The sequence below is a fragment of the Eucyclogobius newberryi genome, unplaced genomic scaffold, assembly GCF_026437365.1.
Source record: "Eucyclogobius newberryi isolate DKJ021-1_F unplaced genomic scaffold, fEucNew1.0.hap1 SCAF_3, whole genome shotgun sequence".
NCBI classification, from domain to species: domain Eukaryota; kingdom Metazoa; phylum Chordata; class Actinopteri; order Gobiiformes; family Gobiidae; genus Eucyclogobius; species Eucyclogobius newberryi.
Window position 1 is genome coordinate 14,615,949 of NW_027315945.1, and position 26,367 is coordinate 14,642,315.

Sequence of the window (26,367 nt, forward strand, 5' to 3'; positions counted from 1 at the left end):
CAACCAAAATTCTTCCCTTCCAGATTCACAATAAAAAACAGACAGCTTATCTCACCTGAATTGTGCAATGCCTTTCGTGTGGTGCCCGAGAATTCTACTTTTCTTTAGGCCACAAAGAGGTAATTGTAGTGTGTGGGGGCTTTATAGCTGGTGGAGAGAGGGCTCTGATTTCACATTGTGTTGAACAGAAACCAAGAGGTTCCCTATACAATCAGTGCAGTAGGAAATTAAATCTCACCTGCACACTCAGACAGAAAAAGAAAACACTTAATCCACCTAGTTATTTTTTGTTAATCTTTAATCCCAGGGAAGGGACATTTTGTGAGCCTTAGAACAAATTTAACACTGAAATGAAATGTAACATGATATACATTTGCAGCTCATATCAGATTGTATGAGAAATGTTGTTTATAATTGTTTAAATCCAAACATAATCATCACTATTATGAAACTAATACCATCATTTTCCCTGCAATTATTAAGACATCAAATTCCAAGTATCTATAGACACGCCCAGCAACCAACTCCTCCTACCTGGATGGTTCATACAGTGGAGCAGGTGAGAGTTTCCACTTATTACAAGTCTAGGGCAGTCAGCAGGAAGTGAAGGCAGGGAGGCGACACGACGCGGGCTTACCACAGAGGTAACCACACAGAAAGGGCTTATTCACTTCATCTGCAGCTGACACTGAGCGGCCAGGGAGCGTGACAGGTGAGTCCACTGGTCGACAAGACGTTTAATTTGTACTTTTTGTGACTCCAATTTGTCGATGTGCGTGGTGTTTTGTTCCGTGCAATCAGCATCAGGACCATTGTGCTATCAAGAAAGTAAGCAAACTTTTGTGATGGAATTTAAATAGTCTGCACAAAAGTAATTGCATCAGTTATTTAAAGTACTTTTTCGTTCTACTTCAAAGAGTAACATTGCTAAGTCTTACAGCATAATTGTCCAACATGTAAACAATCATCATTTGTAGCCTCTGGATCATTTTATTCTTTTGAAAGATCAATTTGGCCCAGTGTCGTGAGTTCAATTCCTCACTCCGACTATTTACTATGTGTCCTCCCTTCTCTCTCATCCCACATTTCACACTACTTTCCTGTCAATAAAGTATACTATAGGCGCAAAATCTCAACAAAAAAAAAAAAGAAGAAAAAGAAAAAGAAAGATGATGATTTAATATGCTTTTTTGGCATCTGTACTGTAGAGCAAGTATGAAAATAACATAACAATTTATTTGGTACCAGCTTGCTCCAGTGCACATTTTATGTATGTTTACTGTAAATTCAGAAATATGTTGTTTATGATCTTATTTTACTTCATGGCATTTAGGTATTTATTACATTCATTAAATTATTAATGTTTAAAATTGACCATCGTAAACCAAAGCCCATTTTAGGGATGTCAAAATGGCCACTGTTGCCACCGCTGTTTCCACGGCGTGCAGGCCACAAGAGGCTGAGCTGGGATCCAAGGGAAAGAGAAAAAAACAAGTCATGCCGTTCAGCAGATTTCCCAAGGCACCCGATCAGAGGAACAAACACGTTTTAATTGTGAGCGCTAATAAACCCTAGCACATATTACATATCTGCATGGCGTCACTGTGGGCCGGGAATGACCTTTGCCAGAATAAAATGTAGACTTTAATGTAAAACTTCTAAATAATACTATAGATAACCACTGCTTTAAAATGAGCATTGCCTTATTGGCACGTGTAAGCAAACATACAAGTGTGAAATCAGTTTCCTTAGTACTGTAAAAAGGGGGAAACCACAGATTAAAAGGACAGCTCTAGGAGAGTCGATTTAATGAGCGCAGTTGTAACACACACACACACACATACACACACACACACACACACACACACTCACACACACACATACACATACACGTAATACACGTACACAAACACGTACACGTACACGTACACATACAAGCACACAAACACATACACACACACACACACACAGACATACACAAACACATAGACACACAGACATACACATACACGTACACATACACACACACAAACACATACACACACATGCACACACACACACACATGCACACACATACACACACACACACACACACACACACATACACGCACACAAACACACACACACACACAAACAAACATACACACACACACACACACACACATACACATACACATACACACATACACACACATACACATATACACACACACACATACACACATACACATACACACACATACACATATACACACACATACACATATACACACACATACACATATACACACATACACACATACACACTGTAATTGGTGTCATGTTTTTTAATAGGGTGGACCAAAAGCTGCCGAAGGTTTCACAATGGCTTCCTCAGATTTAAAAGGTAATTATCTGTATTATGCTCTCTGAAATTGTATCTTAGTTTTCCAGTGGTGGAATGTAACAATGTGCAAAAGTAAAAGTGAGATTATAAGGTATTACTTTACCTAAATATATTTTACAGTTTACATTTTTACTTCACTACATTTGAAAGAAGGTATCTGTACTTTCTACTCCACTACATTTTGAAAAGTAAAACTTTTTGTATAATTTGTGGAGTTATATTTTAATGCATTCATGGAGACATTTTGTCTAAAGGTTTTGAGTTCAAGTCCTGACTTTGAGCGAATACAAATAAACAGAAAAGAAACATTGTGAAATAAAAAACTAAAAAAATCTAAGACTAAAATATCTAAGCAATTCATTATCAAGATCACCACATTTCACACTTTAATAGTTATTCCAAGATACCCAAAGCTCTTTACAGTGCCGTAATCATTCACTTATAATTCGGTGGTGGTAAGCTATTATTGTAGCCACAGGTGGCCTGAGGCTGACTGATGGACATGAGGCTGCCAATCTGCACTTCAGTCCTGCTTAGCTTCTGAGATCAGGCACTCCCCACGTGCTATAAGAAATACTGTAAGCAAATGATGAAAAAAATATTTATGCAAATCATCTTGGTGCAATATTCTCTGTCCATATAACAGCTGTAAATAAGAGTGTTACTATTGTTATTATTATCATTTTATAAGAGTATAAGAGTTTTTTATAAGAGTTTTATAAGAGAGGTTTTTTTTTATAAGTTATCTGTTTTTTATTATTTACTTCTGTACCTACTTTGTGTTGCAACATTAGAATTGCCCCATTGTGGGACAAAAAAAGGCTTATCTTACTACAGTAATAACCTTAATCATCAATGTGTTTCTTCTATTTTCTCATAGGGAACTGGCAACTGTTCCTTTTAGGATTACTTCTGTCCATATCACCCGCTTTGGGCGCCACATCTACAGCCATAACAACCATGTCTTCAACCACTACTGGTGTCAACTCTACCACAGCACCGCCATCTACCACAGCACCGCCATCTACCACAGCACCGCCATCTACCACAGCACCGCCATCTACCACAGCACCGCCATCTACCACAGCACCGCCATCTACCACAGCACCGCCATCTACCACAGCACCGCCATCTACCACAACAACATCTCCCACAACAACATCTCCCACAACTGTACCTGTTGGCCCTTCCACTGCCACGACAGGACCCACCAGTCAGCCCATTTCTACAGCCACTGGAGGTTTGTGTTGCCGTGATAACACATGATCAGTTGGTACCTATATAGACCAAGATTAAACACTTACAGTAAGTCTTTTTAACCTTTTGGATTATGACCGTAATGATTGCATTAAAGCCTTGTCTGAAAGTTTTAGAAAAGTTTCAGAAAGTTTCCCAAACGTTTCCCACAAAATCGTTGTAAATATTGTGTGGTATAGCTTCAGGATGAATCGCAATTGGATCATAAGGGTCATTGCGAAAACTGCAATCACTGAAGTATTATATTGATATATGCTAGTAGTATAGAACTAGCCATCTCTTTAGTTTGGAGCCCAGCATTGAATCAAAGTAATTAACTTTTTTTTTTAAAGCCAACCAATACAAGGCGAGTTATTGTTTCAGTATTCATATTTAATACTTCTAAGCCATCCAAGACAGAAATGAGTATGCAGGTTTGAAATAAAATATATAACTATATTTTGATGTGCTCTTTATTAAAAACAAAATGCTCATTTTTTACATGAACAGTTTCTACATCCAGTGCTTCGTCTGTCACGTCAAGCTCTGGGATGAACTCCACTATGTCCACTATGGACTCTACCACAATGGGAACTACCACTGGTGAGCTCTTTTGCTAATTATGACCTTAAGCTAAGTAGGAAAAAGGTAAAAAGTTCAACCAAATCTCATCGCAGGCAGTCCGGAAAATGGAACTACTGGAATGAGTAATTATTCAATGAGCAATGTAAGAACCTTTTCAATTAGTACTGTGTCGTAATTATTTGTCATGACCATATTCCTCTTTTTGATGTAGATCTTTTGCCGTTCATTCATGTGTAATTACACAGACTGCTACTCTATGTACATGAGTCAAAATGCCACCATGTGTCCTGCTGGTTATAGCTATTGTGAGGTAAAAAGAGAGTTGTAGTGTTTTAACATAACCTAAAAATATGTTTCACAAGTATGAATCCTAACTTTGCCTTTTTGCTATGTTTTAGTTGATTAGACAAATGGGCGTTTGCTACACTGTTAGCTGCAGCGCCTCCTGTTCCATGAGCTGTGGAAACGCCTCTCAAAGTAACTGCTCAGTCGACTGCTGCAATTCCACTGACTGTCTCAATGGCACTTTTGCTTCCATGATGATGATGACTACCACAACACCAGGTATATAGTATTTCTCCAGCTGCACTGTTCCTTTTATAATTAAACAGGAAGCATACAGTAGGCCCACTCTGTCTTTAGAGCCATAGTTTAAACAGACGCAGACACATTAGGGGTACAGCTAGAAGCGGTTTGGACTCAACATGTTTATTCTATGATCTATCACAAGGAGCAAAATGGTCTTTAGATGATAAAATGTGGCCTTATATTCAACTAGAAACAGTGAAAAAGAGCAAATGAAACAAGAACTGCAAGGCCTCCTCCACCGCTGCACGTGCGAAGCCAAAGTGGCTTAAAAACGTCTTTAAAATGTCTAAATCATGTTTTTATAAATGCAACAGAAAGCATCAAATGTAGTGTTCTGTTGAGATTCGTCTGTTCTGCAGAAGAAGGGCGCAGGGACATTTAGGGACTTTATTATATATATATATATATATATATATATATATATATATATATATATATACATACATACACACACATACAAAGAATAACTATTCTGATAAGACAGTTGTGCTTGTACCTGTGAGTACATTTGAAGGCATTTGACTTTACTTTTAGGCAAGGCAAGGCAAGTTTATTTGTAGAGCACATTTCATACACAAGGCAATTCAAAGTGCTTCACACAGCAGGAAAAATGCATTCAAATCACAAAGAAATTACAGAAATACAATAAAATTAACTAAATTAAAAATTATCAATCCAACTGATTTTCTAAACTAATAAAATCACAAACAAAAGAGAAAAGTGCAACGATAAAAATTAACTACAATAAAATTAACTAAATTAAAAATTATCAATCCAACTGATTTTCTAAACTAATAAAATCACAAACAAAAGAGAAGAGTGCAAAGAAAAAAATGTTTCAGTCATATGCACAGCTAAACAAAACTGTTTTTAGCTTAGATTTGAACATTGTCAGAGTAGAAGCCTGTCTCACATCTTCAGGAAGACTGTTCCAGGTTTTAGCTGCATAAAACTGAAACGCAGATTCCCCATGTTTAGTCCTGACTCTGGGCACCAGCAGGAGGCCGGTCCCTGAGGTCCTCAGAGTCCGAGATGGTTCATATGGCACTAACACATCCAAGATGTACTTTGGTGCTAGGCCATGGAGAGACTTGTACACAAGCAGAGCTGCTTTAAAGTCTATTCTCTGAGCCACAGGAGCCAGTGCAGAGACCTGAGAACAGGACTAATGTGATGGTACTTCCTGGTTCTAGTCAGGACCCGAGCAGCAGCGTTCTGGATGTACTGTAGCTGTTTTACAGCTCGTTTGGAGAGGCCAGTGAGCAGGCCGTTACAGTAGTCTAATCTACTGGAGACAAACGCATGGATAAGTCTCTCTAAATCTGGTTTTGACACTATATTTTTGATTTTGGCAATGTTTTTTAGATGGTAAAAAGCTGCTGATGTTATTGATTTGACGTGGCTATTAAAGTTCAAGTCTGAGTCCATTATTACCCCCAGATTTCTAATTTGGTTTGTAGGTTTTAGAGCGAGACTCTGGAGGTGACCGCCAACACTTTCTCTTTGTTTCTGTGGGCCAAAAACGATTATTTCAGTCTTGTCTGAGTTCAGCTGGAGAAAGTTGTTTTGCATCCACAAACTGATCTGTTGGATGCAGTGACAGAGTGAATCCACTGGTCCATATTCACCTACCGTCAGTGAAACATAGATCTGAGTGTCGTCTGCATAATTGTGATAGGACACATTTTCACTGCGTATCAACTGACCCAACGGCAGCATGTAGAGGTTGAACAGAAGGGGACCCAGGACTGACCCTTGGGGCACTCCACAGGTCAGGGTCATGTGGTCTGAGACACAGCTACCAATTTCAACAAAGTACTTCCTGTCTTCCAGATAGGACCTTAACCAGTTTAGGGCAGTGCCAGTGATGCCCACCCAGTCCTCTAGTCTCTGTAAGAGGATCCCATGATCGACGGTGTCGAAAGCAGCACTCAGATCTAACAGAATTAAGACTGAGGCTTTGCCCGTGTCAGTGTTCAGGCGGATGTCATTTGTCACCTTGACAAGAGCAGTCTCAGTGCTGTGATGAGGTCTAAAACCTGACTGAAAAACATCAAATGAGTTGTTTATTAAGAGGAAATCTGTGAGCTGTTGGTAAACAACCTTTAAGGACTTTGCCCCAAAATGGCAGATTAGAGATGGGCCGGTAATGACTCAGTACTGCGGCATCAAGACTGCTCTTCTTTAGGAGAGGCTTTATGACCACAGTTTTCAAAGACATTGGGAATGTTCCAGATTGAACCGCCATGTTAACTATGTGAGTGAATGGTGCTAACAAACTGTTCAGCACAGACTTTAGAAATCTGGTGGGTAACACATCAAGGCAGCATGTAGATGAACTCAGACTGGTGATGATCTCATGGACAGTTTTGTCAGTTACTGGTGCAAAGTGAGTTAGCTCTAAGTGTCTTGGTGGTTTTAGGGTAATTTTTTGCATTGTGGGATTTATAGCATTTTTAATGCCCTGAACTTTGTCATTAAAGAATAATGCAAACTCATTACACTTGGATGTGGAAATGAGTTCTAACGGCAGCTGAGCTGGAGGGTTTGTCAATCTGTTTACTGTGGCAAACAGGACACGCGAGTTGTTACTGCAGCTTCCAATTATTTCAGAAAAATATCTTTCCCTAGTTCTACATAAGATTAGGTTGTAAACATTTTCAGTACTCATTGAGTAGAAGTACTGTTAAGTAATGCAAATGCATGAATTGAAATTAATAGAAACGTCATTAATAAAACCCTAAATACTAACCCCAATATTACTATATGAGTTGATTTTCCACAGAGCTAAAAATGTTAAATGGTACTTTTGTTAACCGTTTCATTTTTCAACATAAAATGAAATGTTTGGAACGCTCATTCATGCTGTTCAGCTGCACGCATGCTTGAGTGGCATTGGGTTTTAAACTAAGATATTACGTGAACATTAATCCAATATTTATAATTTTATAAAAATAATAATTTATGTTTTCATCAGCTCATTCCTATACGCACTGGCCCCTGTCTCATATCACACTTGAGTTCTTTCTTTTTATTATTCTTTTAGCAATGACCACAACAAGCACAGCAAAAACATCATCGACCATTTCCACTGTCCCAACCACACAAGGAGTAAGGCATAACATAACATAATATAGTTGACCCCTAACATAATGATTCACATAACATAATGATTCACATGCCTTTTTGCAGGGGAATAAATGTAACTCTGGAAAATGTAATGGCACAGACTGCTACTCAAATTTTAATACACACCAGGTTTGCTCTTCATCACAGCCACACTGTCAGGTAAGATGTCTTTGCATTAGGCTGTTTATCTGCCCTGCTTATATTTTGTGTTTTAACTTTGTCCTCTTTGTATCAGTTGAAAAAGGAGACAGTTGGGACCAGTATGCAGTGGACAGCGGGATGCATCACCAACTGTTCAGGACAGACTTCATGTAAAGCCTCTGCTCAACCTCCATGCCACCTCGAGTGCTGCAATGCCACTGTGGCCTCCTGCTTGTGGCTCAACGGCACGCTGAACGTCCCCTCGTTCGCCACAAGAGGGCCCCAGCTGCACTCACAATTGATTACTTCAGTTCTGGTTGTTTTTGCTATTAGTTTGATGCTGTAAGTGAGGGTGTACTGGGATTGTGTTATGTCAACCCACTGGAGTCTTTATGTTACCATTTTATTTGTAAATAGATGTGGGATTTTATTGCATTTATGTTGGCTGTTTGGTTAGTTTTCTATTCCCAATATTTTCCCAATAAGTTCAAGGCCAATTTAAAGGAGGTTTGAGCATTATTTTTAGTTCAAATGAATCAGGAATTATTCATGTCAACTCACAGCACTCAGCAGTGATTCCATAAAGATAAGCTGGGCCGCATCTAGTTTGGAATGCTGCTAAAAATCTCAATGCATTTCCATCAGGCTCTTGAACAAGGTCCGCTGCAGTTTTCTTGCATACCCTGGTGCCTTAACTGAAAGAAGAAAGCACTTATATGAAATAATAATAATAATGGTCTACTTTTACTGGCTACTATTGCCTGCTATTGAAGCCATTGTGAGAATAACTCAGAAGACTTTGAATGCACTTTATAAGAAACAGGTTAAGGTGTTGTGAAGGTATATCATTTTGTAGATATTAGTCTATTGAAATGTGCAACATTTGTTCAATTATGTGTACATTTTATGTTAAATTATGACTATGTTTGGCAGTAAATCATATTAGGCTATCATTTCTAAAACAACGCGTTATAAACAGAACCACACATGTAATCTGTAATAAAAATGTAATAAACTATATTCCTGATCAAATTGCTGTCTTGTCATTTCTTATTGTCAGTGATTTTGGCAATTAAACACTATAGATACAGGAGCAAAAATGTACTCAGGCAAAAGTCAAAGTATTGTGTAGTATTGAAGTACATGTATAATTTTTTTTTAACTTTTAGAGGCAAAAGTAACAGTATCCAGCGCTTATTTTTGATAACTATTAAAATGTAAAATGTATTCTTCATAAGTATTTCTTTAGTCAATATGTTTATATACTTTTTATTTGTATATTTGTATATGCTCAAACCCTTTTGGCAAGCAGAATGTCAATCATCATGAATAGGCAAAAAATAAAGAATAACCCTTCAAAACATACAGAAAGTACTTTTTACTTTTCAGTAAAAATGCAGTAATGGGGAATCTGTGTCTCAGTTTTATGCAGCTAAATTCTGGAAAATTCTTCCTGAAGATGTTCAAATCTCAGCTAAAAACAGTTTTGTTTAGCTGCGAAAGGATTTTTCTTTGTACTCTTCTCTTTTATGTCTTAAATTATTTACACGTTACCCTTTTTAATTTTTTTATTTTATTTATTATTTATTTATTTTTGACATTTGAAATACTAAAAGATGTATCTGGTACTATTTTGAGGTAGTACCCTACACCTTTAAATTTTAGCTTCAAAAATAGCACCTTTTAAATGTATTCAAATTAAAAGGTCTTTCTTTAGAGAAATTCTCTACAATTCTAAAACTACTATTTCGATACGATTGCATTTGAACATGTAAATTGTTATGGGAAGGAGTGTCTGGAATGCCTGCCAATGTGGTCCGATACATTTGGATTTGGCTAGGTGTTTTTTATTTTTTATTTAGTTAATTTTATTGTATTTCTGTTTCTGTAATTTCTTTGTGATTTTGGTGCATTTTTCCTGCTGTGTGAAGCACTTTGAATTGCCTTGTGTATGAAATGTGCTCCACAAATAAACTTGCCTTTCCTTGCCTAGAGAACAGATACCTGCCCTCAAATGTAGTAAAGTCAAAGTAAGTAAAGACCCACATTTTGTTTACTTTAATTCTAATTTACTAGGTTACTACTACTACTACTTCCCACTACTGTCTATTCACTGTTAAATTCATTTTATTCAAGGGCTGCTGCTCCTTTGAATTCATGGTTTCCTTTCATTTCAAATAAAGCCAACAAAGGCCTAAACATCAGGATCTAGTTCAAGGCATAAAGGCCTAATCTCCTGACACTGAATCTGTTCGGTTCTAAGTTTGCCAGTGAGTCATGGTTCAAAAATCACTGCATTGTTTTATTTGGTTTGCTTGTAGAGCCGATTCGTGCGTTTATTTGGCAGATCCGATCGTGTTTGGAGACGGTCCCATCCGCGCTGTGAGTCTTGTCTAATCCTCTGACAGCTCAGGCCGTGACGTCAGGCGTGCGTGGCAGCTCGGCTCGGGACGGGACGGGACGGGCTGGGTCAGCGCCGCGGGAGAAGCTCCAGAGGAAAACGTTCAGAAACACTCGTGGATCGAGACGGGGACTGTGTGGCATTACCATGGGCATCACGCCTGGCACCGCGCTTTACGCACGTGGCGGTCACTTTGCCATGGGACAGTAGGAGACACCGCTGCCCCGCGCGGGACAAGAGCTGTCAAAGGGTCTCCTCACCATGGATCAATCTGTCGCGATTCAGGAAACTTTGCAAAGGGTCGAAAACTGCCGTGTGGTATCCTTTGTTTGATTTGTGTCGACGAGCCGCAGTTTGAAGCTTTACGCAGACAACTCTGTAAACGGTGTCAAACTTATTCGATCTTTGTGTTTTATAGTAGAAAAAGCTTCAGTTGTAGTTTTATAGTAGAAAAAACTTCAGTTCTACTATGGAACACGCCTGGACGAATGAGGGATTACACCGACGTCTTTGTGTTTTACAATTTTCCACGTATTATTTTATTTGCCCACGTGAAAATGCGTTGTATTTTCCACCGTGCACTCTTTAGCTCGGCTATAGACGTGTCTTTTGTCCAAATCCTGTAGTAACGTTTCTGAGCCGCAAGATGACGTGTTTGTGACAGCGTTTCCCCGGCCAAGTATCTGTAATATCTGTGTATTATCTGTGTATTATTTATTTATTTGGGATGTGGCAGTAGGCCTACCCTTTTTATGTAAGGGTTTTAATGTATATTTTCTGTTCACTATAGGCCTGCACAAAAGTATCTTGAATAGATAGCCTTGTTGTGTGTTATTTTATCCAGTAGGCTACGTGTTATATTTTCCATAAGTGTGAAATCTACTGTTCCTGTTAATGTCCTGACTCTTAACATGCTGTCCAATGTGATGTCCTCTGTGACCATGTGACCGAGAGCAGACTGCTGGGGCTGGTGGAATCCCAAAAGGAATACGCGTGAGTGGCCTATAATAGGGTTTTATTTGATAGCTGATGTTAATACTACATTGATAAAGATGAATCCAAGTAGTTATTGACTTTTATTCCTGTTTTTTTTGCAGTATTTTTCTGTACAGACATAGGAGAATGGCCATTACCGCCGACGACGTTGCTCTAGAGGACATCATTCCCATCTCTACTGATTTTGCAGTTGTAGAAGGCAAGTTGTTTTTTACTCAAAGTGAAGTGGAGAGAGTAATTACGTAATCCAGCCTGTTGTGTGTTTTAAAGTGTCTTCCCCTGAGGAACTTGCTGTTGTTGGTACGTTACGACAAAACTGTACCTCGGTGTCATTTTGCTGCGTAATACAGCCTCCTCTATTTGACAGGTGCTGACACAAGAATAAGAATAAGCTTTCTTGAATATGAAGTGGAGCTCCGACTTCCTTTTGGGTCCCAGACACGCCTCTTCCTCAGTGAGGTCAACAGGGCCTGGAGTGGTATGTAGCCGACTCTGCGTTTAGAAAAATAGAAATCAAAAATTGAATCATTACACCACTAATCTTAGGATGGTTCATCTTCAAAATGGTTTAATAACAATGTCAACGTCTTTCATTGCTACTGTATATAGAATATGGAAAGCACCTGGTGACAAAGAAGAACAAACTATCTGCTTTAGCATCACAAACCGGTGGAGCAAGTCAAGCAATGCCTCAAGGTTGCATAATAATCTTAATTTCCTGAATATGTCAAACCAAAAGTATAGTCACAATTGTTATGGAAACTTTATTTGCACAAAGTATGAGCTAAGATAGCCTAGTATTGATATTGCCTCAGTTTGACACGACTGAATGATCTAAAGACAACACATCGGTGACACGGTGACACAGAGAGGAGGAGTTATACCTGTGTGTGAAGGCTTGAGTGTCTTTGCTAACGTTTGCTTAAAGGAAACCAGAGAAACACTTTCAGAAATATGTCTCTTAAGACCTTTGGATTTCATCACTATTTTGTATTTATTTTATAGAATTGATACATTTTGATGTATTAGGAAGGTGCTACAATCTAAGGAGGTCTTGTTTAGGATTCTTTACGAAAATATGGATACAAACTAAAATGTTGTTCCATGATGGACAACAAAACGTCCTGGAGAACTAGGCTTTCTGAAGGATGGAACTGTCAAGTAAGCTAGCATCTGTTGTCAAAAACAAGAGTGTAAAAAAGAAACAAGGTAGGCATCTTCTGTCAATTTAATCTGATTGCATATGTTTTGCGTTGAACTGCTGTTGACCATATTGTCTTTAGAATGGACAATATTTATTAGATATCCTCAGCTATGTGTTTACAGTTTTGCGAGCATATATTACTTTACTAAACCAAAATGTGACTCCAAAATAGCAGCCTTTGAAAGATAAAGCTGACGTGTGGCATTCTCAGGAAATTCCTCTTACCCTGCAGGAATTTTGAATGGTGTATGTGCCCCTGATTGCTTTGTTTTAGGCCTTTTTATTATGTTTAAATTTGGAGGGTGTGGGCGGCCACGCTATGTTGACATTACGAGGTCTTTCCATGAGTGAGTGAGTGAGTGAGTGAGTGAGTTATTTATTGGTGCTGGAAGATGCGGTTGGTTCAGCATGGCAGCCGTATCTGTCAATTGGCCTCAGGGCAGTTGTGTAGACGTGTACCACCACTTGGGAGCGAATGGAAATGCGTCTTTGAGTGTCCTACGAAGTGTAAGCGCTGTAAATTAAATTAGGGGTTACTATTAATTTGTATTTGGTATTTCTATCTTCTTCCAACAGATGTGTGCAAAGCTTCTTCCCAGGCGCCCAAGTTTGAGTGGCTTGATAAATACCAAAAAAACACTAAAGGGACAGGAAGCGTCACTCAGGCTTTTGCTCCCATTGGCTCAAAGATTACAAGACTCAGTCTAAGGAGGAAATCTGGTGAGTTTACTGACATCATTATAGTATTGAATGTTATTATAGGCTGAGCTAGCAGGAACTCCATAGAATTAGCTTTAACATCCAACAATATAGATGGATGAATATTTACTGTGAGTACTTTTTACCTTACTTTATATTTTCTTTGCACTGAGACAATGTAGTCTGTTTTGTTTTTAACTATAAAGAATCGTTGCTTATTTGAACAGAAATATCCATGTTCTTTATTGAACTGATAAGGAACATAGTTTTTTCTTTATTTTGAAGTTTCGATTAAGTTAAAGATTGTTTTACTTTGGCAGATGACAATAACAACAATTTATCATGAGCTCTTGCTGTACGTCAGTACAACTCTCAAATGTTGATTTATAATCCAGATTTATCAGAGCCTTGGAAGCTGGCCATGAATGGCCAGTTAACGTCTTAACATAGCTAACGTTTTCTTAAAATGAACTAAGAATTTACCAAGGCCACTTTACCTGTAAGTTCCTTACATGCTGCTGTCGGTAACTACATTAATATAAGACATTTTGGTTTCCTCATATAATGCATCAAACTGCACAAATAGGTTGGCCTTTTTCACAATAATTACTATATCGACTTATCTTTCAATATATGAACTACGGTACATTTTCTTTGGACTTGTTGAGAATTTGGACTGTGTTTGTCAAATACTTCATTAACTCAATATTATCCTTTATTGTTATATTTAATAGCAATATATCAAATTTCAAAAATAATTTTCGTGATGGTCCATTAACATTTACGGTACTTGGGGAAGAGTATGAGACATGCTTTTTGGTGCCAGTGTTGTACCCTCTGCCTGATCCTGATTTTGTTTTCCCAGTGTTAGCAATTCTACAGACGACTCATTCCCCCTCTATTAAAGGCTTGCAAAATCAATTGAAAAACCACATGCAAAAACAGAACAGGTTGGGCTATATAAAGTGAATTACACAAACAACCCACATACCCTACATAAGAGCCACACAATTAGTAAGTGGTTGCTATTACAGATTCCATATTGCAGGCTGCAGTACTGTTTGCCCAGAGCCTTTGCAGTACTGTTTGCCCTGAACCTTTGCAGTACTGTTTGCCCTGAAACTTTGCAGTACTGTTTGCCCTGAGCCTTTGCAGTACTGTTTGCCCTGAACCCTTGCAGTACTGTTTGCCCTGAACCCTTGCAGTACTCTTGCAGTACTGTTTGCCCTGAGCCCTAAGTACTGTTTGCCCTGAGCCCTAAGTACTGTTTGTCCTGAGCCCTTGCAGTACTGTTTGTCCTGAGCCCTCGCAGTACTCTTGCAGTACTATTTGCCCTGAGCCCTCACAGTACTCTTGCAGTACTGTTTGCCCTGAACCCTTGCAGTACTCTTGCAGTACTGTTTTCCCTGAGCCGTAAGTACTGTTTGCCCTGAGCCCTAAGTACTGTTTGTCCTGAGCCCTTGCAGTGCTGTTTGTCCTGAGCCCTCGCAGTACTCTTGCAGTACTGTTTGCCCTGAGCCCTTGTAGTACTCTTGTAGTACTGTTTGCTCTGAGCCCTTGCAGTACTCTTGCAGTACTGTTTGCCCTGAGCCCTTGCAGTACTCTTGCAGTACTCTTGCAGTACTCTTGCAGTACTGTTTGCCCTGAGCCCTTGCAGTACTCTTGCAGTACTCTTGCAGTACTGTTTGCCCTGAGCCCTTGCAGTACTCTTGCAGTACTCTTGCAGTACTGTTTGCCCTGAGCCCTTGCAGTACTCTTGCAGTACTCTTGCAGTACTCTTGCAGTACTGTTTGCCCTGAGCCCTTGCAGTACTCTTGCAGTACTCTTGCAGTACTCTTGCAGTACGCAGTACTCTTGCAGTACTGTTTTCCCTGAGCCCTTGCAGTACTCTTGCAGTACTCTTGCACTACTCTTGCAGTACTCTTGCAGTACTCTTGCAGTACTCTTGCAGTACGCAGTACTCTTGCAGTACTGTTTTCCCTGAGCCCTTGCAGTACTCTTGCAGTACTCTTGCAGTACTCTTGCAGTACTCTTGCAGTACTCTTGCAGTACTGTTTGCCCTGAGCCCTTGCAGTACTCTTGCAGTACTCTTGCAGTACTCTTGCAGTATGCAGTACTCTTGCAGTACTGTTTTCCTTGAGCCCTTGCAGTACTCTTGCAGTACTCTTGCAGTACTGTTTTCCCTGAGCCCTTGCAGTACTCTTGCAGTACTCTTGCAGTACTCTTGCAGTACTGTTTTCCCTGAGTCCTTGCAGTACTCTTGCAGTACTCTTGCAGTACTCTTGCAGTACTCTTGCAGTACTGTTTGCCCTGAGCCCTTGCAGTACTCTTGCAGTACTCTTGCAGTACTCTTGCAGTACGCAGTACTCTTGCAGTACTGTTTTCCCTGAGCCCTTGCAGTACTCTTGCAGTACTCTTGCAGTACTGTTTTCCCTGAGCCCTTGCAGTACTCTTGCAGTACTCTTGCAGTACTCTTGCAGTACTCTTGCAGTACTGTTTGCCCTGAGCCCTTGCAGTACTCTTGCAGTACTCTTGCAGTACTCTTGCAGTACTGTTTTCCCTGAGCCCTTGCAGTACTCTTGCAGTACTCTTGCAGTACTGTTTGCCCTGAGCCCTTGCAGTACTCTTGCAGTACGCAGTACTCTTGCAGTACTGTTTTCCCTGAGCCCTTGCAGTACTCTTGCAGTACTCTTGCAGTACTGTTTTCCCTGAGCCCTTGCAGTACTCTTGCAGTACTCTTGCAGTACTGTTTGCCCTGAGCCCTTGCAGTACTCTTGCAGTACGCAGTACTCTTGCAGTACTGTTTTCCCTGAGCCTTTGCAGTACTCTTGCAGTACTCTTGCAGTACTGTTTTCCCTGAGCCCTTGCAGTACTCTTGCAGTACTCTTGCAGTACTGTTTGCCCTGAGCCCTTGCAGTACTCTTGCAGTACTGTTTTCCCTGAGCCCTTGCAGTACTCTTGCAGTACTCTTGCAGTACTCTTGCAGTACTCTTGCAGTACTGTTTGCCCTGAGCCTTACTGTGGTCCCTGACCTTATGCATTTCTGCCACAGAGGGGCACGCGCTCAGACTCCGCCCATCATTAGCATGGGCAGGTCTCATACAAAGTGGACATTGCACTTGCACATACAATGATCGGGAGCGGTGCGGGGAGATGTCTAGGGCGGTGAAAGACACTGGTACGAATTACATTCTTATATTATGAGATGATTTGCAGAAATGTATTCTTGAGCCTGTCCAAGATTTGACGCGGATTGGACATTGTACCACTTTAGCCGCGGTCGGCTAATGCTAACGAAGCTATTTGGCTCGAGAGGAGTAACCAAATAATAATAATAATAGCAATGATGATTGCCAGGAAGGAAAAGAAAGAGAGTTCAGATGTTGTTCCACGTCTCCGAGCTAATATCAACGCTCGTAATCATCTGTATGTTTGCTAGAATTGAACACTGGCTTTAGGTCGATTTATGTGGCTTATTGCTAGCAATTTCGTAGCAAGTGTACTCTAAACTGATGATTTCTAGGAAGCTCATATAAAACTAGTAACAAACCTGTTGTAGTAAATAGGATCTGTTTATTTTATGCAGAGATACACTGAAACAATTTGCAATGCTTGTAACGAGAAGCTAAATGTAATCTCTTATTCTCCTTTATCTAAGTGCTGCATGTAGCCATTGGTACTGATGAAATTCATCTAAAATGTACATGTTGTACTATATAGTTTGTTTTAGTTATTTTTAGTTTATGTTTTGAAGTACCATGTTTTTCTCCTATTTGAAGCCATTCAATTTTGTTTCTGTATCTGTTCAAATCCAAAATTCACATCTTACTTTGTGCTTTTTACTAATGAATTTAAATTGGATGGACCTTGTGCAACTTTGTGTGTAAGAAACGGTTGTAGTTTTCATCATGCGGAAGATTCTCACTCTACACTCCACTGACGCATGTGATCATTTTATGGTAAACCACAGATGGACCCTAGATAAATAGCGTATTGTGTGTTGATTCTGTACGTCCTCACAGGCTTTGTCTTAAGCTCATTATTTGGGTAGGAATGTGTATTATGCTTTAAAGGACATAAGATACTTTCCTATTGTATCTTTTTATGATTCATTTCAAATATTTGCTTGTGAAATTTGGAGCACAAGTGATAACATCTTTTCTTCGAGGGAGTGATTCTAATTTGACCATTTCAAAACATTTCACAGTTTGCTCTTACTTCTCTACTTCCTTACTGTCAAATTTATGACAAACTAGGGCTGTGCAATTAATACAATTTTTAAAATGGTGATTTCAGTTATTATTCTACTCGGTTCCTTTCTGTTGAAAATTGTATGCAGCTTCAAAAAACTACTTTTCTAATCTGCATAGACTTATAAACAAAAGTGTCATAAAACATTACCAATAAAGCATATCTTGTCTACATTTTCTTTATAGGATAGTTTTGACAGTATAGAAATAATTGTGATTTAAATGATCAGCAAAATCATGATGAATACCGTATATGTTTTTTGCCATAGTCAAGCAGCCCTATGTCAAACTCCTTAATTTATCGGAGCAACTTAAATCCTTAAATCCTGCAATATTCACTATCTAAGGACGTTTTTGTTGTCAATATCATTTATTCAAAACTTATCTCTTTACGTATCTCAACAGTGTATTCACCACCAAGCTGCAAGAAACGGTGTCCATGCTGTCTCATACTTCACACTTGGCTACAAACTCTGCTACTTAGAATGCACAAACTGTAGCCTACCGCAAAGAGTGTCCATTAGCAGTCAAATGACCAGACAACTGGGTCCCTGACTTTGCAGATTACTTTTTTGATTTCACTTACATTTGAAAATGGTTACAGAACTGGTGCATGAAGACCACACGTGCTCTGCATTCACACTGCATATTATCGCGCATAACATCTTTGCGTCATCAGAAAGATAAACTGTCAACATAAAGAAGCTGACCTGGTGGACCGATGTTGTATGTACAATGCATGGGTTCCATTGTCAGTTAGTTAAAGTTTTCAATGCATCATTCTGGCTGCACTTTATAACCGCTCATTACTAAACGGCACTAGATTCAAATGGCTTAAATGGCTTTGCAAGATAAGTCAAAGCCATATGGTTAGATGAGTCATTCTCCTCCGTGTTGTGGTTAATGTGTGTGTTGTTTTTATAGCTTGACATTCAGCTTGGTTTAATGTACCTACTCTTTGAGATGTATTCTTCTCTTATTGAATTTGCTATGGCTGTACATCTTTTTAAATAATCAATACGTTTAGACATGCATTGTTAATGGAGCTCTGCAGCAGAAGTAAAGTAAGAAATAAATGTTTGAGTTCACATAGCTATCCTCTATCAAGCTTTCAAACTTTTACTAGAAATATGTCTGTTGAGCTCCATTAGGGATGTGTCAAGATATCAAACGCCAACATAAGACGCAATAACATTTTTACTACTTTGAGTCAAATCTGCATGTTAAATTATTGTTTTTTATGCACTCTTAAGCAGTGTAATGCACTGTAACCTATTGAGGGCAAATAAAAACAAAAACAATCCTGTTATTGATTTCAATCTTAGGACATTGATCATTTTTGTCTTTTTTCAGCAGGAAAAACATCAGACCAAAAGGGAGCTGTTGAAAAAGACATTGCTTCCAGTTCTAACGGTGATCTGCAGAAGTCCAAAACTCCTTCAAGCCAAGAGAGGTAACAGAAGTGTTCTAAAGTTCACCCAGAAGCTTAATATCACAGAAGATGCCCTGTATAACGTAAATAAAGTAGTCAGAGTTGGTGTTTAGTTGCATCGTATTCCTGGAAGATTTCTGAGTGAATGGTCTTAGATTTCTTCTCCCCTTCTGCCCTCTATTCTATATTGACAAAACAGAAATATCTCTCTTCTGCATAGCCCTATGGCACTGCTGGACATTTGAGTGTTTAGCTGGACCAACTGTCATGGCTCTCCAAAGCTCCATCTTTTGTTGTTTACTTACATTTCGCTAATGGAGCTCTATTTCTGTTTGGGAAAGGAAAAGCACTCAATGTTTTTTTTTTAAATCCGGTTCTGTCTGTGACCATGCCTGAGTGTTTTTTTCTCTTTTGTGATGTGCAGTCAGAACATCTCAAGTCGGGAGGACCGGGATGACCTGGTTCGCTCCTCCAGCCACACAGCGTCTAACAAAGCACAGATACTGGCCATGCCTCAGTTCGGCCTGCGGGACAATCTCATCCGCTGCGAGCTGCTGAAGAATGAAGAGCTTTACACTTACCGGGAGGACTTCAGGTACCATTGCTTCATAGAGTTCTGTAGAACACCAGAGGATGTTTTTATCTGTTTGTTTTAGCATCAGAAGGATCTGATAAAAAGCATAAATACTTCATAAAGTTTGCTAATGCATTTTAGACGTTTTGCTGCACTCCAGACTTTATCACTTTTTTATTTTTTATATATATATATATATATATATATATATATATATATACTATACACCTTTTTAATATTCTTTTTAAAAGATTAGAACCTACACAGAACATGACCAGAGAGAAACAAATAAATACAAATACAAATAATCTAGACAACTAAAACACAACATGGCACAATCAAATAAAAATTAAAATCCCATTTTGTCCAAAGTTAGTCAAATTTGTCCATATCCAAATTGAAAAATTGAGAATGTAATTTCCCCCCATTTTTCTGATGTCTGTTACAATGTCAGACATGTCCTTGATCGTTGGTGAGGTTTGTATCATCCATTTTTTAGTGATGGCCGCCAAAAATACGTGCCAACGGTATCCATTTAATGTTAAAATTGAAGGATGGCAATATTAAAAAACTATCTGCAGTGCATTATTAATTTCTGTCCAATATTTCCTATTTCCCACTTTCTTAACACATTGCTATCATCCTAATTGTTCACCGCAATGATCTTTATAACCGCTTTTCACATCTTTCAGAGATGATGAATGAATTTTAAAAAAGGTAATTTCCTGAAATAGCTTTCCAGTTTTGTATAAATATTGCTTCTACGATTACGTGGATGTTTTTTTAAATGGCGATTATACAGCCAGCGTAGTAATAATAGACACTAAAGCTGACCTTATTTGCCTCTCACAACTGAAAAGTTTCTGGATAGACCGTAAGTGTCCAAATGTACTGTACTTACACATTTTTAATCCAACAATTGTTATGCAATAGAATGAGTCAACATCTGTGGGTTTGCTTCTCTGTAGCTGTGCTAAATTCATCCACCCCATCTCAGTGCAGTCTTTTGAGAAGCGCAGTCCCTCAGAATTAGCCCTGTCCATAAATGCACAAACTATTGGTTCATGATCCTTTGAAACCGAACTACCCCAGATGTTTTCCGGAAGGGAGTGTCTACAGAGCCGCGGCGCGGGGCCGAAACTGCCATGTTATTTTGTGCTGCGGCTCCTGAAACTGCTGCGCTATTTGACCGCGCCGTTTTAGACCGCGCCGGGTTAAGGTTAGTGTTATGGTTAAGGTTAGTGTTAGGGTTAAGGTTAGTGTTAGGGTTAGGGTTAGGGTTAGGGTTAGTGTTAGTGTTAGTGTTAGGGTTAAGGTTAGTGTTAGGGTTAAGGTTAGTGTTAGGGTTAAGGTTAGTGTTAGGGTTAAGGTTAGTGTTAGGGTTAAGGTTAGGGTTAGGGTTAGGGTTAGGGTTAGTGTTAGGGTTAGTGTTAGTGTTAGGGTTAGGGTTAGCCATGAGGCTATATGGCAGTGCCGCGGTTCCTGAAACTGCTGGGCCATTTGACCGTGCCTCGGCTCTGCAGCCACGGCCTTCGGGGAAAGGTCTACACTGCCCCCTGCTGGTGTCAGTGATCTCAATGTATGCACTGTTACAACATACTTCATTGTATTTACATTTTTCCATCTTATATTATGTTGATATAAACAATAACTTTTTTCATTAGTGGTAATTGTAAACATAGGCTTATGTTTTTGCGTTCACCCTGTGATTCCTTCTCTCCTCTTGAGGCTCAAAGCAACGGTAAATTGGAGCGTGAGCGTGCGTGCGAGCGTGCGTGCGAGCGTGCGTGCGTGCGAGCGTGCGTGCGTGTGTGTACATCTGATTGGTGTTTCCTGTGTTTTGCTGCTATGCATGCTGGGTAATGACTTGTCCTTAGCTGACCTAATTTCAAGGAATAAATGGTTTCCACAGTGAGGTACACACATCTCACAAGAACCACTCTGTGGTGCTGCTCTCACAATACCCTTGTAAACTGCTGTTTTTACATTTAATTTAGTTTTGTTTATCTTCCAATTGATTTGTTTTCTTTGCTTCCTCCTCCAGCTTTTTCCTTGGCACATACAATGTGAATGGACAAACACCCAAAGAAAGTCTCGGTCCGTGGCTCAGCTCTACCGTCGACCCGCCAGACATTTATTGTGTCGGGTAAATGACACAAAACAGTAGAATTATTACATACTTTAATTGACAAATCAGCAATTCTAATCCGCCGTAACAAAGCTATCATTGACCAAAAACACTTTTTTGAAACCAAATGGTACACATTCAATATTCTAAAGCACAAGAAACCTTTTATTCCTTCTTCTGTAACAGTTTCCAAGAGCTGGACCTCAGCAAAGAGGCTTTCTTCTTCAGTGACACCCCAAAAGAGCTGGAGTGGACAAAGGCAGTGGGCGAGGGGCTGCATCCAGAGGCCAAGTATGCTTTAGTAAGAGAGCCCCTTTTCATTCAGAGTTTGGACCAGTTGCCTGTTTAGTGAATTACATTAGATTAAATCAAATGAAGACAAATTAGGGATAGGTCCTCTTTTTTTGTTTTGCATATTACCGTTTTAAAAAATGCAAAGTCAGTGTTTATTACTTCCTACTTTGCTCTCTCATTTTGCAACGTAAAATAGGTCAGTAAAAATGTCATGTTATAATACATTTTAGAGAGAATACTTAAAAGATTGAATGTCTTTAATCAGCTTAAAAATCTTTGTCTTGATTTATGTCTTTAGATTTATATCTGTTTTTAACCTTTGTCAGGTAAAGCTGGTGCGTTTGGTGGGCATTATGCTCCTCTTCTACATAAAGAAAGAACATGCAGAGTTTATCTCTGATATCGAGGCTGAAACAGTGGGCACCGGCATCATGGGAAGAATGGTAAAGATGATAATTGCTTTGTCCTCTAAATCGATTCAATAGAAAAATGTTTGTTTAGATGTTTTTAGTGATGTGATCTGATCAATACAATGACAACAGATGGATTACATTGTTTAACTTGATTTGCTCTTTCTTGACAGGGGAACAAGGGCGCTGTAGCAATCCGATTTCACTTTCACAACTCTGATATCTGTGTGGTCAACTGTCACCTGGCTGCCCATACAGAGGAATACGAGCGACGTAATCAGGACTTCAAAGACATTTGCAGTCGCCTTCAGTTTCGACAGCTGGACCCGAACCAGCCTCCTTTAACAATTATGAAGCACGAGTATGACCCCATCACTCTATTTCTTCTATAAACCTTTTCCTTTGTTTCCAATAATTGATATTCTTATTGACTTTTTTGCAGTGTGATTATGTGGATTGGAGATTTGAACTACAGAATAAGTGAAGTTGATGCTGATTATGTAAAAGACCTCATCAGCAAGAAGGATTTTGAGACACTGCATAACTTAGACCAGGTGTTTTAAATATTTGGCAAGTTTTATACTATTATTCATATCATCAGTATTTTCAAAAATGATACTGATGCAGGTTTTATTCCATCATAGCTCAAGGTGCAAATCGATGAAAAGGCTGTATTTGTTGGCTTCAAGGAGGGAGAGATCAATTTTCAGCCCACCTACAAATATGACACTGGCTCTGACTTGTGGGATACCAGGTAATACTTCATAACGGATTACCCACTGACACTCGGTGCCCTTTGGTGAGTCCTCAACTCATTGGAATAATAAGAATTATAATTTCTTGTATTCAGTGAAAAGTGCCGTGTGCCTGCCTGGTGTGACCGAATCTTGTGGAAAGGGAAGAACATTAAACAAAAACATTACAAAAGTCACATGGCACTAAAAACCAGCGACCACAAACCAGTCAGCTCCTTGCTTGTAATCGGGGTAAAACACTTATTTAAGTGTTTATTTCTTTTAGTATGAGGCAACATCCTGCATCTGAAAAGGATAATGAAAAAAATCTGATTGTGTCCCGCAGATTAAACGAGTAAACGCAGAGGCCTATAAGAAAACATTTGAAGAGATCGTTCGAAACATAGATAAAATGGAGAATGAATGTATTCCATCTGTGACACTGTCAAAGCGTGAGGTAAAGTCTGGCTTCTTTTAAAAATATTTTCATTTCCATTTTTATTCATACTTTTATCCCTTGTTAATGCTATGTTTTATTTCAGTTCCACTTCAAAGATGTGAAGTTCATGCAGCACCAGGCTGAAACACTGAGTCTCTTCAATGATGGGCAGGTCCCATGTCAGTTCGAGTTCATTCAAAAGCCAAATGAAACCACGTACTGCAAGCCATGGCTCACTGCTAATCCGCCGAAAGGTTTCATCGCTCAAGGTAAAATCAAATACTGCTCGAACAGGAGAAAAAGTGTGTATGTTTACTCTGCTTTATATTCTTCAACATTTAGGTGGCTCTGTGGAAATTGACCTTGAAGTTTTTGTAAACCGCACAACAGCTCCCGAACTGAACTCTGGCAAGGAGCAGATCGAGGACATTTTAGTGCTTCATCTGGAGAGGGGCAAGGACTTTTTCATTTCTGTGACCGGAAACTATATGCCCAGTTGCTACGGCACCTCCATAAGATCACTCTGCCAAATAAGGGAACCCATTCAAGACATGCCTCAGGATGCTCTCTATAATATGGTTCGTTGGAACACTCCCAAAATATCGACGTCAATATTAATCTGTAATAATATGTAGTATGTAAGTGACAAATATTTTTACATATTTAAAACAGTTAACTATGCCAGAAACTGACACTTGTGGGGAAAAAATTCTTGACATCCCTAAAGAGTTGTGGATGATGGTTGATCATTTGTTCCGTAATGCAATTAAACAGGTAATGGGAATATGATATATGTAAACATGTATAAATGGGAAAAAAAAGATGAACTAATGACTTTTTAAAAACATATTCTCTCAGGAAGATATTTTCCAACAGCCTGGTCTTCGGAGTGAATTTTCAGATATAAGGGACTGCCTTGACACAGGAATGCCAGATTCGCTGCGTATCCTTTCAACACCGTTTGAATCTACTAAAAACTACTGCTTGTTTTGCATCAGTTGTTACATAGTTGTTTTACATAGAAACTTCTGGATTGTTGCATGTTTATTGAACAATCTTTATTGTGGTTCATTGCGTTCCTTAACAAGTGTCTATCAGCTGGAAGCAACCACTCAGTAGCAGAGGCATTGCTTCTCTTCTTGGATGCCCTGCCAGAGCCGGTTGTCCCCTACTCGTTTTACCAGCAGTGCCTAGAATGCTGCACCAGTGCCAGTCTGTGTGTGAAGGTGTGCATCACTTCATGTAATTTTCTTATCTGAACAAGCTTGTTTAGCTAAAAAATATGTTTTCTTTTTAGGTTATTTCCATGCTACCTCAGTGCCATCAGAATGTGTTCAACTATATAGCTGCCTTTCTCCGAGAATTGTTGAAGAATTCAGCTCAAAATCGATTAGAAGTCAATATATTGAGTAAGAATTGCCTAACAAATGTCAATAATGTCATTTCGCAATGCAAAGAAATAATAATTTTATTCTGTATCTATAGCTACGATATTTGCATCTTTAATTCTACGGTCACCAACGAAGCAAGATCTTACAGAAAAGCGCAAGACTCAGGAGTTCTTCCATCACTTCTTGGTCCATGGCTCGTCCGATAGAGAGGCTGTGCCCTCTTGAATTATGCTGAAGTTGAACACTAAAGTCGAGTATTTTATATAAAATATAGTTGTTGTCATGTTTATTTGATAGCTCTTTAATTATAAATGGAACTGTAACTTATGATATATTTGAACCTCACTTATACTCAGATTTATTGTAAATCACTGAAAATTACATTACACAAAATATTTTTATTGTATGTTTATTTAAACAGATCATGTGTATTTTAATGTTTCACATTTCAGCATAATGTTTTATATAAACGAATACAAACAGTTGGTGTTTTGACTGTCATTATCATTATTATTAATAATAACATCATTAGTATTATTAAAAATGTAGCGTCGATGACACACATTCCCATAATCCATCTGGACAGGCTTCGTGCTCGTGACGTGCGCAGGGAGGAGACAGGAGGAAAGTGCTCAACATCCACAACAGCGGACGAGGCTTCGCTTCCACACAGATAAACAAGACTGTCAGCGGCTCTGGGATGTGAAAGGTGGCGCTTTTAACTGTTTATTCTGGACTTCAAATACAAAACGCCTGCTCGGTTTTAACAGTAAACTCGAATGTCGCCTGTAGACTAGCCAGAGAGCCAGAGGTATTAGCTTCTCATTGCTAACTGCAGCTAGGCTCGAGCTAGCAGCGGTATGCATGTATACAAAACTGACAAATATATAAGTGTTTATATTCTCTTACTCTAGCCTCATTTAACTTATGGAATGGCTTTAGCTCTCCACTACTCAAAGTTTGGCATACAGGCTTTGACGACAGAATACATTTACTCCTCGGATGCCTCACAGTTTAAGCCCTGGGACAAATCAGGCGGACTGCTGTTTGACATCTGAAGCTAGCGTTATAGTGTCTCTTTTTGGCAAGTGGCTCAACAGCTATCGGTGAAAAGGCGATTGAAAAGTAACGTTTGACTCACGTTAAAAACATATGTATGGAGTTGTTTTGTGTGTGTACGACAGACGTCTCCTACTATTACGAGTCGTGTTGTATTCTTGATCATGCATTCCTTCATAGCACGACAGAAGTAGCGTTGTATCGACTCTTCTATATTAGTCAGTGTGATGTTTATCAACTGTTTCTGCCCGAGCTGAGCTTCACACAATAATATGACAATCAAGAAAATGT

At 39.1% G+C, this 26,367-nt stretch overlaps 1 protein-coding gene and 3 long non-coding RNA genes across 8 annotated transcripts; all 4 read left to right on the forward strand.

Moving 5' to 3' along the window:
* Positions 1-530: 530 nt before the first annotated feature.
* Positions 531-3,327, forward strand: LOC140374520 (uncharacterized). Its single transcript, XR_011929097.1, has 3 exons — positions 531-712; positions 2,335-2,386; positions 3,267-3,327. It is a non-coding gene; the product is annotated as an uncharacterized lncRNA (long non-coding RNA).
* Positions 3,328-4,291: 964 nt separating this feature from the next.
* On the forward strand, positions 4,292-7,856 carry LOC140373954 (uncharacterized). The gene is made up of 4 exons (XR_011929055.1): positions 4,292-4,349; positions 4,419-4,517; positions 4,606-4,771; positions 7,842-7,856. It is a non-coding gene; the product is annotated as an uncharacterized lncRNA (long non-coding RNA).
* LOC140373955 (uncharacterized) lies at positions 7,853-9,024 on the forward strand. The gene is made up of 3 exons (XR_011929056.1): positions 7,853-7,906; positions 7,988-8,083; positions 8,160-9,024. It is a non-coding gene; the product is annotated as an uncharacterized lncRNA (long non-coding RNA).
* A 2,305-nt stretch (positions 9,025-11,329) lies between these two features.
* inpp5b (inositol polyphosphate-5-phosphatase B) lies at positions 11,330-25,502 on the forward strand. 5 transcript variants are annotated; one of them, XM_072459926.1, is made up of 22 exons: positions 11,330-11,459; positions 11,564-11,661; positions 11,733-11,762; positions 11,830-11,940; positions 13,243-13,386; positions 18,972-19,068; positions 19,487-19,642; positions 21,666-21,767; positions 21,936-22,050; positions 22,370-22,486; positions 22,627-22,814; positions 22,896-23,007; positions 23,098-23,207; positions 23,304-23,439; positions 23,534-23,644; positions 23,730-23,895; positions 23,969-24,204; positions 24,299-24,400; positions 24,485-24,569; positions 24,725-24,852; positions 24,924-25,035; positions 25,112-25,502. In XM_072459926.1, the coding sequence occupies exons 2-22, from the start codon at positions 11,589-11,591 to the stop codon at positions 25,240-25,242; spliced, it is 2,562 nt and encodes an 853-aa protein (XP_072316027.1). In that variant the 5' UTR covers positions 11,330-11,459; positions 11,564-11,588; the 3' UTR covers positions 25,243-25,502. The 5 variants fall into 5 exon arrangements, with proteins under 5 accessions (XP_072316027.1, XP_072316026.1, XP_072316029.1 ...); XM_072459925.1 differs by having other exon boundaries at positions 11,331-11,459; positions 19,472-19,642; XM_072459928.1 differs by lacking the exons at positions 11,330-11,459; positions 11,564-11,661; positions 11,733-11,762; positions 11,830-11,940 and adding an exon at positions 12,536-12,671 and having other exon boundaries at positions 19,472-19,642.
* Positions 25,503-26,367: the final 865 nt, after the last annotated feature.

Coding starts and splice junctions, on each gene's coding strand:
- inpp5b (XM_072459925.1), top strand. CDS start 11,589: ATGGCCATTACCGCCGACGACGTTGCTCTAGAGGACATCATTCCCATC. Junction 19,069..19,471: donor ACTCCTTCAAGCCAAGAGAG/GTAACAGAAGTG, acceptor TGTGATGTGCAG/TCAGAACATCTCAAGTCGGG. Junction 23,896..23,968: donor GAAAGGTTTCATCGCTCAAG/GTAAAATCAAAT, acceptor TTCAACATTTAG/GTGGCTCTGTGGAAATTGAC.